The sequence below is a fragment of the Pleurodeles waltl genome, chromosome 11 (assembly GCF_031143425.1).
Source record: "Pleurodeles waltl isolate 20211129_DDA chromosome 11, aPleWal1.hap1.20221129, whole genome shotgun sequence".
Classification (NCBI taxonomy): Eukaryota; Metazoa; Chordata; class Amphibia; order Caudata; family Salamandridae; genus Pleurodeles; species Pleurodeles waltl.
In genome coordinates, this window is record NC_090450.1 from 876,753,348 (window position 1) to 876,768,387 (window position 15,040).

Sequence of the window (15,040 nt, forward strand, 5' to 3'; positions counted from 1 at the left end):
AGGGATGGATGCGCCCACACCTGACTCTCCACCCCTCAAATTACCGCCCCAGGAAAGCTACGGCCTGTACTACTGTGGCAGGGACACAATCAACATAGACAGCTCAAAGGGACCCAACGCCAACCCTTTTGTCTAAGAATGGGTGGGTGGGTTATTTCACAAAACCTCAAACACACCCCTCCTTTCACCTTTACACGGCAGCAGCAAGAGGAGATAGTGTTCCTTCCCCCGCACATAAAATTCCCCCTGCTTCCCAACCCTCAACCTTCTGACTACATCCTGTCTCTATCCTACATCTTGCGGTGTGTGCCACCTGCCCTGAGCCACCCGGGGGAAGACTGGCTAATGCCATGCTCCCTACCCCCACCCCTCCAAATTACCTTCATCATGCAATAAGAAACACACAACCACAAGCCTGTTATAGCTGAAAAGTCCACTTTATTAGGACAGACTTGTAGATCAGATTTTCTTTCTTTGTACAACTTATACTAGTAACATCATTGATGGATGCATTGTTGATGGAAGCCCCAACTTATGCAACCTGCCCCTAAACAAACACCCCATACCCCACCTGGTCATTCATTCCACTTACAACATGCCTTCACATTATGCAAAGCCTATCACCCAACCCAAAACCATCCTCACCAAGAGCACTCCTCTTCGCCTTGCTCCAACTCCCCTAAGCTGCTCTTCCGTCCCACCGAGGTATGGATATGCCCACACCTGACTCTCAACCCCCTCAAATTACTGTCACCCAGGAAAACCCTGAAAGGTGTTTTTCTGCCCCACCCAAACAGAAACACACTCAATCTCAAATACACCAAGGCTTCTCATTCCAGAGTCACATCAGCAGTTCTCGCATTTACATTAAGTAGAAAGCATATCCAAACTTAGATGCACCCGTTTGCCCCAAACTAGTGCCCCGCCTCTTCTGTAATATTCAAATAAGCCAGCACTGTAACACCAATCAGGCCTCAAAAATTCTACTCTCCAACTCGCTATGGCGATTCAATTTTTTTTAAGGTCAAGTTATTTTTAGGACCTACTCGCCCCTTCTGGCGAGTTATTAGAACAGGTGTTCTGTTCAGTCAGAAAGTGAAGGAGGCCTTTAAATCTTGTTCTTGTCACATGAGCTATGTGTTCAGAGACAGAGATAAAAAGTAAGTTTGTTTTACATTTAATGTTCCTTCTGACTACAGAGTTCCAGGATTTTGTTAGCTTTTTAAATGTTGTGCGTTACGAAGAAACTAAGTCAACAATAGAAACATTTCAAAATATATTTCAGTAGTTGTGAAGTCCCAGTGTTTGTTTGTGTTTGTGTACAGAAAAAAATATTTTAATAGGATGAAAACAAATCAGAACACTTTATTGGTGATGTGCAAAGAATAAATGTGTTTTCGGAAACACTTTATTGGTGACGTGCAAAGAATAAATGTGTTTTCTGAAACCCAATTTTTTCACAGATAATTAGCACATTATATAGTGTTATCAGTAAAGCTACAAATTAGTGGGAAGGCTTTTGGACATTTGTTGGAAATGTTCTGTCTGTAAATTACAGTGTGCTATTGCAATAGTATTATATTTATTAAAAGAGCAGTATTTCTAGGTTTATGTTTAAACACTCAATTAGTAAACTAAGAGGCAAGTAATGGATCATGTGCCCACTATATGTGGGCTAGATTCTTTTTATACATGGAGCAAATGTTTAGTCTGTTTAATCAAACAAATAAATTTTTTGTACAGCAGAAATGCTGAGCTCACAGATTTGAAGGTAAACTCATGAAAATGAAGAAAAAGGTGACTCTGTAAACTAAGATATTTGACTTGTATCACACAATTTGAGACGGGTCAAGTACATTACAGTTATGGTCAAGTAGATTATTCAAGTTACTTGACCTGTAGGTCTAGTAACATTTTTATGATTTTTCGAGGCCTACAGACGTCCAACAATCCACCGTAGTAGGCACCCCAGGCTTGCGTGCCAGCTTCTAATCCTCCTCTTTCGACCCCTAAGACTGGATGTTGCAATGTAACAACTTAAAGACATCAATGTATTCATATCTTGTTCTTTGTGATAAACGAGACCACATTGGCATCGCTAGCCCCATGTATGAGAGTTTTTTCCTATACTGTATAGATCTTTCTTCACCATCTTCTTTTATCCCATCCCCATCTGACTCCGCTTTATCGTTGCACTGCATTGCCTTATTGCACATCATCGAGGACTCCACCCACACTGACTGACATGTAGTCCGTTGCCGTGTCACCTCAGTGACCACCCAATCTCCGACCCCTAGCGAGAAGGCAAGAGACCTCCCCTCCATATCATCCCGAAAATCTTAAACAGATGTATTCATACCTTTCTGCACCCTGTGACCGCTCGTAGCAGCTCTTCAGCCCTCCTTCTGACTCTGGCTGTATGGACCTGGTGTCTCGGTTGTACTTCTTAAGTCCACACCTGACATCTGAAAAGTACCAGCCGCCTTCCTCCTTTCCGTTAGTTGCCCTGGTCCCCTTCTCCCAAATTAACTCTGCACTCCTGAAACTCCTTCTCCATCCTGCAGTTTTCATCAATATAGTCCAACTACAAAACATCATATGCAGTCATCTCAGACATACCACTCACATCCAGACGCTCACCATCACCCACACATCCATCATAACGATGCCAAACCCTGGCTGTGCGAGGCAGTGATAGTGACCGCTGCTCCGGGACCGATGTCCAGGAGCCACACTGTGCTCTGTCTGGATCTGTATTCTGCATACAGTCTGTGAAGCTGGATTGCCCCTTGCTGCCCCCTGCTGTTCGCTCAAAATCACAGGTTTGTTACCCAGCTGTGTACCATCAACCAAGTCAGTCCCTGCATTGTCCCCACCTGGGACCCGTATCCACCGACCCACCTTACCACCAGGCCCCGGAGTTGCATCTTGATCCTACCTAGTTACCATAATACCAGCACCCCTTCAGTGATCAAACCTGGCCCACCCCCAGTAGCCTGCTATGCCTAACCCTGCTGATAAAATCCAGGGGGGCATCCTCCCCAACCTGGTCCATGCCCCACTCCCCACCAGCTTCCCCATAACCTGAGCCTTGAACCTACAACGGGCCTCTTTAGAAGCACTGTTTAATGCTCGCTGTCCTGCTTTGCCTGTAGGAACTACACTCTCCATGACATCGGGGCTCCCTCAGGCCACATGCCAGCCACCAGGCATTTCAGTTGCAGACGAGCTGCCCATAACGCACCCATGCCTTCCACTAAGCCCTTTCTTTGGGCGTGACACCTCTTCCACCAGCAGCGATACCGCCTGACCAGAAGCGATGGTACCACCCCTTGCTGTTCCCTGACCACTCCCGCTGTTTTGATTTATTTGTAATTGGCAGGGGTACCCACAAAATAGAGAGATCTTTTGGGGTATACCCATGGCCTTTCAAAACAATTGGATCCCTGTTGCTATCTAGTTGGTAAATATCTTTGAACTTCCTAATACACTTGAGTCCACCCAGGTGGTATTCACCTACCCTAGTATCAGGTGGACACCAGTGATTAAGCATGCTATGATCAGTAGTGGGAGAGGTGTACACATCTAATTTCTTATGACATCTGTGACACCACAGGTGATAATGAAATTATTCTCCTTTGAAAATACCTATGTACCCGCTGTGTATGGATTTGAATAGTTAGGTCGGACTGTGCATAACCCTCTCAGTCTCTTCTTGTATAGAGAATCGCAGCGATGCATGCTGGCTTACCCCTAGAATCTTTTTCAAAAGTATACCTCACTTCTATTGCCACACATCCTGGCGGCTTAACTGGAATCCTGGGAGAAGGTAAAACTCCAGTATGACATAAGCAACACCTCCATTGCAGCCATTCTAATACAATGGCACCCTTACAGCCCTGTGAGTGGCAGAGACCAATCTCTGTCATAAATATAGAAACAAAAATACAAAGGTTTATTTGCAAACAAGGAAATTACGTAGCCTGATTGATTATGATTAAAACAGCTTCATGCCCAGCTGGAGCACTAGTTGCTGTCCTCGCAGATTCCAAGTAATCCTCACACAGGCTTCATGGAGATGCAGCTCTGCTTTTGTCAACTTTCAGAAGGCCTTCAACAATGTGCACTGGACCTTTATCTTCCAAATCCTAGAGAACAATGTTTCCTTGGTTTTGTACAGGTCCTGTACTCCCCTCCATGGACCCAGGTCCCTATTAATGGCACTCTACCAGTCCCTTTTCACATAAGTTCAGACTTGCCGCCAGAGATGCCCGTTCTCCCCATTCCTCTTCAGGTTAGTTGTTGAACCTCTGGAGAAGTAGATTAGGCGCAATGCATGTTTGTGGGGTTTCCAATGGTCTCAGGACCAAGAGGATAGGGGGCACTATATGCATATGACCTCCTTCTATTTGTGCAGCAACTTGAACTTTCTATCCTTAGAATATTTCACATGTTCTGGATCTGTGGTGATGTATCAGGGAGAAGTAAGGTAAGTTGATCTACGGCCACTTGGTACCTCCACCTCCAAATAACAACTGTATTTCATAATTGAAGATTGTCCAACCATTTCAGATACCTTGGCATGATGAGCTCCCCTGACCCAATGATTAGCTGAAGTCGTAATATCACCTCGCTGTTCAGCAGGATTCAAAGAGACCTAAAAACTTGAGTAAGACTCCCCCTTGCCATTATGGGACATGGTGCTGTCTTCAAAATGGATGCACAGCCCTACATCCTATATGCCCTCTAGGATTACCCACACTCACTTCCTCTTCATTTCTTCTAGAAACCTGCATCACAAACTAACACAGTTTCTTTGGGTAGGTAGAACCCCAAGGGTATCTTATAGCGGGGACTGGGCATTCCCAATCTCCACTTTTACTACTAGTCATCCCAGTTTATGGCATTGTATGACTGGCTTTTCTATGACAGGGGAGACTTTGCAGTACTCCTTGAAACACTTACATTGCTAATCTCTTCTTCACACTGCCCTACTCCCCCACACTTTGCCCGCAACCACTAGAAATCCATTGAATGGTGGAAGGCCACTGTCAAACACATTGGTTGGCAGGACACAGTAATTGCTTAAACCCTACTAGAGCAAAGCACACTCCTCAAGCAGGTGACTACACTACAGGGATTTCAGGTCTGGGACCCCAAAGGTATATTCAAGCTGGATGATGTCTGGAAGACAGACCACATGAAATCCTTTGAACAGCTATCAGTTCAATATTCACTCCACAAAGCCAGGTATTCTGATACCTGGTGCTCAGTGGTAGCTGACTTGGCAAAACTATCCAAATTACACTCCTGAGAGGCAAATATCACTATGGAGTAAATCTGTCAGAAAGGGATATTGCATATGTATCAGTATCTAGTACTCAACTTCCCTAGCCCACTTGCCCACTTTAGAGAAACATGGGGACAAGAGCTTAAGGAACTGGCATATGACTAGGCCAAGGATAAGATGGCTTCTAGAGTGTTGGCATTCTTGCCTGGCTCAGACTTGCCCTGCTGACCTTGTTTTTCACCAGCCTTGAAAAGACTGCTGTTGAACAAGTGCAGCGAGCCACGGGGGACCCTGCATTGCCCATGCACTTGGCATGAGGGGATTATGAGACGGCGACAATGCTGCAGCCACTTACCTGCTGGGCTGATGAGTGGAAACCTTGGCTTCTGCCTGTCACCCCAGAGGGAAAGCCGTAAATGGCTAGACGGGGAGGTAGGAAGTATGGTGGCAACCTCCCCATCTGAAGTTCGGCAGACGGGGTCACCTTGTCTGCTGAACTCATAATTTTTTTTGGAGAAGCAAAAAATCACCAATCTTGCTTTCAAGCTCCTGCAAATATTTGCATCAAACCAGAGAGCATGTTGGGAGCATTATACATAGCATCATATTATCAAACTTTGTATATGTGCGTATGTATTTTTATACTGCAATCACTGTCACTGGTGTAGTTCAAGCTGACAACATTTTCTCAGAGCGCTCACCCTAATAATAAAGATCTTGCATTAGTGAACCATAAATACAAGTTCAAACATTATTAACATATGGGCACAAATATTACCTTAATTGCAGACAGTGTTCTTTCCTGATCCCTGTAAACTGGCAGCCAAAGAGTTTGTGCTGCAGGGGGGGTGGGCCTACTTGTCCCAAGGACAAAATAAACGTGAAAACTTGTTGTCCTTGACCCCAAACAATATTTCCTGGGTGTCGGGCTATATAAATTCCACATCCCTGTTTATGCTGAACCCTTATGACATCAGTTGTATACATACTGTTTATTATAGTTGAAATGCAAATAAAAACAAATAATAATGGGGAGCGCTGCCATCCCTAACTCGTCCCTCCCTGACAGGTATTGCATTGACTGTAAAGCCATTTGTGTCTGGCTGTGGGTTTCGTCTAGAGTAGTCGGACTATCTTCAAGAAGATATCTCAGACATCAGTCTGCAAAGACCTAGGCCTATTCCAGTGGTTCCCAGACTTATGTGGACCTCTACTTTATCATTACTGGAACATGGGGCCCGCACTCAATTATTATGGGAATCCAAGTAACTCTTTCCCCCCCCCCCCCCCCCATGAGACATTACTTGAAGCTGGAGACCCAAGCCTAAACATCATCAGTGATTTGAACCGCAAAATAAACAAAAAATACAGAAACAAGCAGTCCGTGAAACACCTACACAAATGATAGCACGTTTTATTTCATTTCATTTGTATAAAAAAGTTAAAACAAAAAAATCAACATCTTAATAAGAAGGTTGGAGCCTGTCTAAATTCTATTGAAGCTATTGGCTTCAATAGAATTTAGACAGGCTCCAACCTTCTTATTAAAATTATTATTTTTTTTTTTTTTTTTTTTTAATTCTGTATGCAAATGAAATAAAATGTGCTATCATTTCTGTAGGTGTTTCATTTTCCATACCATATTCTGTTTGATGCACCTGCACTGCTCCCACAAATCAATCTGAGGATACTAATAACATTTTTAGACTCCAGTTTCAAATTCCTGGACATTTATAGTATGTTTTAAAATTTGTATTTGTACATTTAGCCACTTTATTTATATACACTTTACTAATCTTTTTAATATTGGTTAATTTTCTAAGCAGTCACGGACCTCCTGAGGCGGCTCCGAGAACCCCCAGGGGTCCCCAGAACCACTGTCCTGTTCCATGGAATCAAAAGCCTTCCCTACATCTAGAAAAACACTAACTCCTTTTACATCAGGGCTCATCTGTGTGAAAGTGCCAAAGAAGTGTTTCAAATTATGCACTGTAAAACAGCCCAGGATAACCCCCAACTGCTCCCGAAGTACTAATCCAGTCATAAACAGGGTCATACAACAGACCAAAATCTTTACTAAGATTTTAGTATCAGTGTTTAGCAACAATAAAAAAGTTGGTAGGAGGAACACACATTGGCAGTTGGTTTTAAGATCATATCCACAACTGCTTCTCTGTGTGAGAGCTGCCCCTTGTAGCCAACTCTTCAAATAAAGTTATCATAACTGCCGTTAGCACATTTAATTATTCCTCAAAAACGTCCCTCTGAGGCCATTGTTCTCGGTGCACACTGACCTGGCATCTCTTATTGCTCATTTGACCTCTTAGAGAAATAATGGAGCACTTGGTACTTCTCTATTTGTGTTCCTCAGCCATGCCATTGTTAATTCCCTAAGAAATATTTTATCTAGTCCCCGTGGAAGTTAAACGGGAAGCTTACAATTCACCAAAGTGAAGCTGAAATCTTTCTGCTGTTAACTGGGAACTATATAGCATCTGACCATATATCCCTCCAACTATTTGGGCCTCAGCAGCTGTGCAGGTCCTCCTTGAGGCACTCTCCCTTCCCATAATCTTTCACAATCACATATTTCCTTCTGAAGTTAACCTCCCTATCCTCCACCTTGTGATACTTGCATAGTTTATCATGGATAGAAGCTATCAGCTGGCCATCACCTGTCTGTTCATCAGGCCTTTCTAATAAGGCAAATTCTGTTTCTGCCCAGATAATCTGTGATGTAGGGTTATTAGCACACCACTTGTTTAGCAATAATTTCCCCTCTAATATAGGCCCTAAATGTCCCCCACACTGTTGCAAAATGTTGTGCAGAGCCAACATTAAGCTTAAAGTATTCCATTGTTGGGGTATATATTTATATGTTGAGTGTGGTATGCATTTGAAAATGGTGTAGGATAGAAGGGTGATGGAAAGTTAGGAGTTTACGTACGGACATTGAAATAGGAGTGTGGTGTAGAGGTGTCTTTGCTTGCAAGACATAGTTCTTCCTACGTAGTATATGCTTATATGCAAATATGTATGGGAACGTGGAAGTGCTTGATCAGTATGAGAAAAAAGGATCAAGCTGTGCCTTAGCTATGGGATGTTACTTATGTGGGTGGTGGTTTATACTGGCCAGTCGGATTGTTGGAATGACGTTAAGAAGGGATGCTAAAATGCGAGTTTTTTTTTGCCCTTTCCCAAAAGTCAGATTGACCTCTAATGTTCATTATACTGTGAATATAACTTCAGAAACAATATTTAATATATTCAAATTAAAGATTGAAATCAGAATTGTGTTAATATTGCTGTAACCTTTTTTTTATTTTGTTCTTCATTCAAAATATATTTAAACATGTACATTATTATTGGATAGTGCTATTTTCTGAGTTAAATAAACCTTTTTACTGTTTCCTTTATTTTACCATATAGACACTCCACAGTGGGGCTGGACATCGCCCTGTGGTGAAGTATAAGTAAAATTTAAAAAGAAATTACTAAGTTTTATAATAAATTAGTAAAAATAGTTTTTTTAAATAGCTATGTAAAATAACATTGTATATTTTAAATGTAGAATAAAATACAAAACAGTACAGCACCATTCACCTAATTCTGAATTAAATCTTTAATTTAAATTGAAAACAAAATTCTGAAATTTAAATGAAAAAATAAATTCCCATATAAAGTAAAAATATTCTTTATTATACATTATTGGTTAAAAGTCATGTATATAATTAAAAGTAATTTAATCATACTTTAATAGAAGTTAATGTTATACTACTTTATGCATTCAAAAAGGTTGTTAAAAGATGTTTTAATTATTGTGCGTTGATTTTTTCTTTTTTTTTCTTTTTTTTAACATTGAGTTGCATTTATTTGTTTAATGTTTTGATAATATCATTTAATTTAACATGATTTCCTAGGGTGTTTTTTTTATTTTTTTATTTAAGTCCCCCACTTCCATTTTATTTCTGCGTGAGAAACGAGTGGATGAGCACGTGTGGTGCTGGACATAACTACTGTTTCCTTTTTTTGGCAGTAGTAACTTACACTTTTATATTTGGCTCCACCCCCTGTTTGAAGGAGTGGAGAAACCTGCATCTACACTTTTTTGAGTACCTTTACACTTGCATTTTGTGAATAGCTAAAAGTAGTAAAGTTACTCTGAAAGTGTAAGAGTAATTTCCATATGTAAAGTTTGTTACCATTGTAAATTGCCCCAATGGTACTTAAAGTTGCACACTATTTTTTATATTAAAATAATGCTTTATTTTCCAAGTTGCAGATTTCTTTTGTGTAGATTTTGTTTTGAAAGCAAACAATCACCAATCTTGCTTTGATACTATTGTATGTATTTGCTGTCATCGGGAAATTACCTTGAAGTAGAATCATATTTTTAAATTTTGCGAACATGTGTACACGTTTCAAATTGGAATGAAGCTGGGCTCACTGCATTTCTTTAGATCACTGCCCTAAGAGTAAAGGCTTTTCCATTAATTAATCACAAATCAGTGTTTGAACAAGTTATGCACCTGGGTCCCAATTGCCTTGGTGGCAAACACAGATAAACTGGTAGCGAAAGGGTTAGTTCTGCAAGGAGTTGTGCCTTTATGTCCAGAGGACAAAATAAACATGAAAATATGTTGCCCTTTACCCCAAACAATAAGTCCTGGGCAACGGGCGGTAGCAATTCTACACACTTTTGTTGTGTTTTACGTGCAAGGGTCAGTCTTTTACTAGACAAGTTAGTCCTCATTCAGAACAAGCGAACACTCCTGTGTTTGCTCAGCTTTTTCTTTCTTATCGCACTGTCCTTTATTAGGGGCCTATGATCTCTGAATACAGGTTGACTTGTTTAGCCATTTATGCTCATCAGCTTCTCCCCTTTCACCACCATTCTCCTCTTCTGTATGGGTCTGGTCCACATTTTTCAGTATTGCCACGTGCTATGTACAATATTCTCATTTAGATTCTTTTTTATATTCACCCCATGAGGATATTTGTGGTTTAACCTAGAATCCGTCTAAACCAGTATCATTCACAGTCATTGTTATTCTGGAAATTGGACCCTGGTCCTCCTATACCTATGCCAGACATTCCTTCTTTGATCAATGTAACAATGCACACCATTTTATTTTTCAGGTTACTGATAAATGTACCTCCAGTTTGATATGTCTTTAGCACGCTGCTTTACAGCTGTTTGAATCTAATGTTTTTCTAGCACCGAATCCGGATCCAAGGTCAACAGAGTACCCAAGATTTACACAAAAACAGGAGATAAAGGTGTGTGATATAGACATTTGAACATTCTAATGGTAAATGCACATTCAGCACCTCCACTTCTAAATTACTGATGCACATTGATCATTGTTACATAATAGAAACAAGGCAAAACCAGTGCAGATCAGTAAGACAATTCTGTTTTTAAATGCTGTCTTGACTAGACCTCGTTTGTGAAAACAGACTTAAAACTTCATGATATGTTTTGCTCCTACTTCTGGACTGGGTTATCTGGCAGAGGTACCGCATGTATAACAGAAAATGCATATATAAATGTATAGTTTTAGTCTGCATTCAATTTGTGTTTTATATTTGTAACATTTTCTCATTTATTAGGCTTTTCCAGCACATTTACTGGGGAGAGGAGAGCAAAAGATGACCAGGTCTTTGAAGCCTTGGGAACAACAGATGAACTAAGTTCAGCTATTGGGTAATACAAACATGCTCTTTCTTCACTGTAATTCCTCCTGGTTTCGTATCACTTGTGTAGTGAAGGGAGTTCTGCTATTGGTACTTTTTCTTTTTAAATGAAGTAAAGTACTAGCTAGAGGAGGAGTGCCAGTAATGAAACAATGTACATCTATGTGTTGATGCAGAAGCCATTAGCTGTAAGTCTTTGACATTGTTGAAAATTATACAGTGAAAGTCAACATTTGTGTGTGTGTGTGTGTGCGTGTATATATGTATAATCTTGAATAAAACAATGGTTAAAGGGATTTTTGTAGTTAGGTGAAAATTTGAGTTAAAACTTAGCGTTTTAAACTAACCAAAACCACTGAAATTCACAAGTTACAGTTATCTCAAGTATCTATAAATTGTGCCCCTGCCATATACAGTGTTGTTATCCATGAAGTCATTTCAGAAGTTGCAGTGATGTTTTCCATGATGTCAGACAGTGTCATGAGTGTTGTAATACATGAGGAAATAAGCAATGCATGGCGAGGATGCAAGTTATAGTTACTGTAGTACATGGGTTATTGTTACTTGAGATAACTATAACTGGTCAATTTTAGTGGCGTTGTTAGTTTCAAGTGGTATGCTTTAACTAACATTTTATCCCAACTAGAACGTCCCTTTAAACTCTTCCTCTCCCCCGCCAGCAGCCGCAGCTCTCAAACCTTTTACTACAAAACGATAAACCATGTTTATCATTTTGTATTAAAAGGGGCGAGGCCGCAGGCTGTGATGTGTACTAAGTGCGCATGTATGTTTGGCGGGCCACCTCGAGCTGACACACACGTGCACTTGCTCTCTCCAGCCTGGTGTTGCCGGGCTGGAGAGAGCAGGCACAGGCTCCCAGTCTGCCTGGGAGCACCCAGCCAATCCCAACGCTTCACTGAGAAGCGTCAAGATTGGCCACAGGGCAGGCTGGGAGCCTGTGCCTGGAGGGGTGCAGTGGCAGATGCAGCAGTGATGATGCAGGTAATTATTATTATTATTATTATTATTTTTTATCACTCCCCATACCCCTCCCCCATGCACCACCCCGCCCTACAAAGCACCGCAAGCCACTCCTGGTAAGGTGTCCATCATTGTCTGTGTCGTGGATTGGGCGCACAATGTGGCCTGCACCCAGTCCCCGCGCCCAACTACCGACTGTCATGTTACAGTATAAAGGATGTCATTTTAAGTAAGGTAGACCTGATGGCTTTGTCAAAGGGCCAGAACACCAAAATACAAAAAGGGGGCCTATTGGCTTGATCAGAGAGTAAGCTCATCATCATCATATACAAATCGAACCTATTGACTTTGTCAAAAAGTCACCAGTAGCGATAATCAAATGTATATTTTATAAATTTACACATTGCAATGTTTAATAGTAGTGGTTGTCATAAAATGTTTTCGATATAGCATTTTTAAAATGTAAAAGAAATTGTGTGTTTTTTTTTTTTGTTTGTTTAAAAAAAAAAAAAATTAAGTTATTCAAACCACAATGCACAGCCATAGAACCAAACACAAGGAATTCCCTGCACTCCAGCTATTTAGCATACAGCTCCAGCTTAGAGTGCTTTAAAAGTTATGGTTCACTGCCCTCGGTTCATGGACTCAATAACCCAGGAATATAAGGGCCCAATTTAGAGTTTGGCAGCTGGATTAATCCATCACCAACGTGACGGATATCTCAACCGCCGTATTCCAATTCCATTATATCCTATGGAAATCATAATATGGCGGACAGGATATCCGGCACGTTTTTTTAATATGTTGCTGGGGGGCTGCTGCGGTCCCTGCAGCTCTCCACAACATTGAATGCTTGGTGGTGTCACTGCCCCTTTTAGGGGCTCCACCAGGATCATAAATTATTTAAAAAAGAAATCCTGTGGGGCGTATATTTGAAAAGTCTGGAGCCGCCCAAAAAAAATACATTGTTAGCCCCGGGGGACTCCTTTACCAGGCCTAGGGGGACAAGGTATCCCTACTCTGCCCCTTATGTTTTTTGTGTACTTTTTGTAGTGGAGGTGACGGAGGGCCTGATTATGAGTTCAGCGGCGGGGTGACCCGTCTGCCAAACTTCAGACGTGGAGGTTGCCACCATACTTGCTACCTCCCCGTCCAGCCATTTACGGCTTTCCCTCTGGGATGAAAGGCAGAACCCAAGGTTTCCACCCGTCAGCCCAGCAGGTAAGTGGCGGCAGCATTGTCGCTGTCTCATAATCCCCTCATACCAAGTGCATGGGCAATGCAGCGTCCCCCCTGTGGCTTGCTGCACCTGTCCTACAGCAGCCTTTTCAAAGCTGGTGAAAAACAAGGTCGTAATCAGCAGGGCGGCGCTGACGACTTCAGCGCCGCCCTGACTGATTCCGACCGTCAGCCCATCGGGATTGCAGATCCCGGTGGACACGGCAGTAGGTTGGCAGGGCTGACCGCCAACCTCATAATGTGGCATCAGACCACCGCAACCGCAGCGATCAGACAGTCACCGTGAGTATAGCGGTCCAATATTCGGGCCCTGAGACGCAAAGTCCTGAAATGGCTGGCATCCCATTTTGTTGATGTGGTAGGAGCCAAACAGATCTTACCTCTTGATATGTTGGATATGCAAGCCTCCGTGTTTCTGTACATTTTGAATCTTAAGTTCTCAAAAACTACTGAACAGATTTAAGCTAAATCACAAAAAGCAAAATTTCTGGACCAAGAACTAGCTTTTTTTTTTTGCCAAATATGGTATAATTACATTCAGCCATTACTGCAGTATCGCTGTTCAATTTTCCGATGGAAAACTGCATGAAGGAAATGTGTTTTGAGCCCTTTTTTTTTTTTTTTTTTTTTTTTTTTTGTCTGAGCCCCGCTTGATGGTTCACCCCTAAACTTTGCAGGAAGAAGCTGAGGTTGATGACTTTTTATTTTTTGGGGTTTTGAGACAATTCATAACCATTTACATTCGAAGGATACTAGTGGACTTATTTGTAGGATCTGACCAAATGGTTGCCTCCTTAGAGCAACCTGAGTGAAACTTAAGGTTCGATGGCATATGTTGCTGCAGATACACATGTTTGGCACAGTCCGCTGCCTGGTGTTGGGCTCGGAGTATTACAAGTTGTTTTTCTTCGAAGAAGTCTTTTTGGTCACGGGACCGAAGGACTCCTCCCTCTTTGGCTCCATTGCGCATGGGCGTCGACTCCATCTTAGATTGTTTTTTTTCCGCTGTCGGGTTCGGACGTATTCCTTTTCGCTCCGTGTTTCGGTTCGGAAAGTTAGTCAGAATCGTTTCTGCCCAAAATGTCACAGTAAGTATCCTTATACAGATCAGCACTTGGTCTGTAACTTGTGCTTGTCCCCCGAGCACAAGGAGGATACCTGTGAAGCCTGTCGAGCCTTCCGGTCCAGAAAAACACTCCGGGACCGAAGAGCCAGGCGTCACCAAATGGCGTCCACGTCGACAAAACAACGTTTCGACGACGAAGAGGAAACATTCTCGGTTCCGGAATCAGAATCCGGAGACTCCGACGTCGAACAACAGCAACAAACTGTGAGTAAGACGTCAAAGTAAATCCATCGACAAACCAAAAGCCCAGGGGACGCCACTGCCAACAGGCCATGTCTCGACCCATAAATCAGGCGACCCGTCGAAGGGGCCGAAAAAGGGCACGCCCATAGCGAAGACACCCGACTCCGGTCGAGGGACCGCCATGGAGCAACCTCGGAGCCGAGAAAGCGGCTCCGAGAGACAAAAACAAGATACCGGCACCGAAAGACATCGGCACCGAGAATCCATGCCGAAAGGAACAAAAATTCTGTCGGTGCCGAAACCGAAAAAAGATTCTCTCTCGGCGCCGAAAAATACCACACCTTCATCCTACTCAGAGGAACAAGGACTAAGTTGCCAAATGCACAAATTTGGACAAGAGCTCCAAAGTGTAGAATCGGACTACACACAAAAGAGACTGTGCATCCAGCAAGATACAGGGAAGATATCAACCCTTCCCCCAATCATGAGGAAAAGAAAGATCGGACTTCCAAAGGATGACACAC

General features: G+C 42.3%; 1 protein-coding gene across 1 annotated transcript in view; it reads left to right on the forward strand.

The window, feature by feature from the left end:
• MMAB (metabolism of cobalamin associated B) overlaps window positions 1–15,040 on the forward strand; it is an 88,861-nt gene that overhangs the window by 21,571 nt on the left and 52,250 nt on the right. Inside the window, exons 2-3 of the mRNA XM_069214736.1 lie at window positions 10,509–10,570; window positions 10,904–10,997. Coding sequence (XP_069070837.1) covers window positions 10,509–10,570; window positions 10,904–10,997 — 156 coding nt within the window. The remainder of the gene's footprint in view (window positions 1–10,508; window positions 10,571–10,903; window positions 10,998–15,040) is intronic.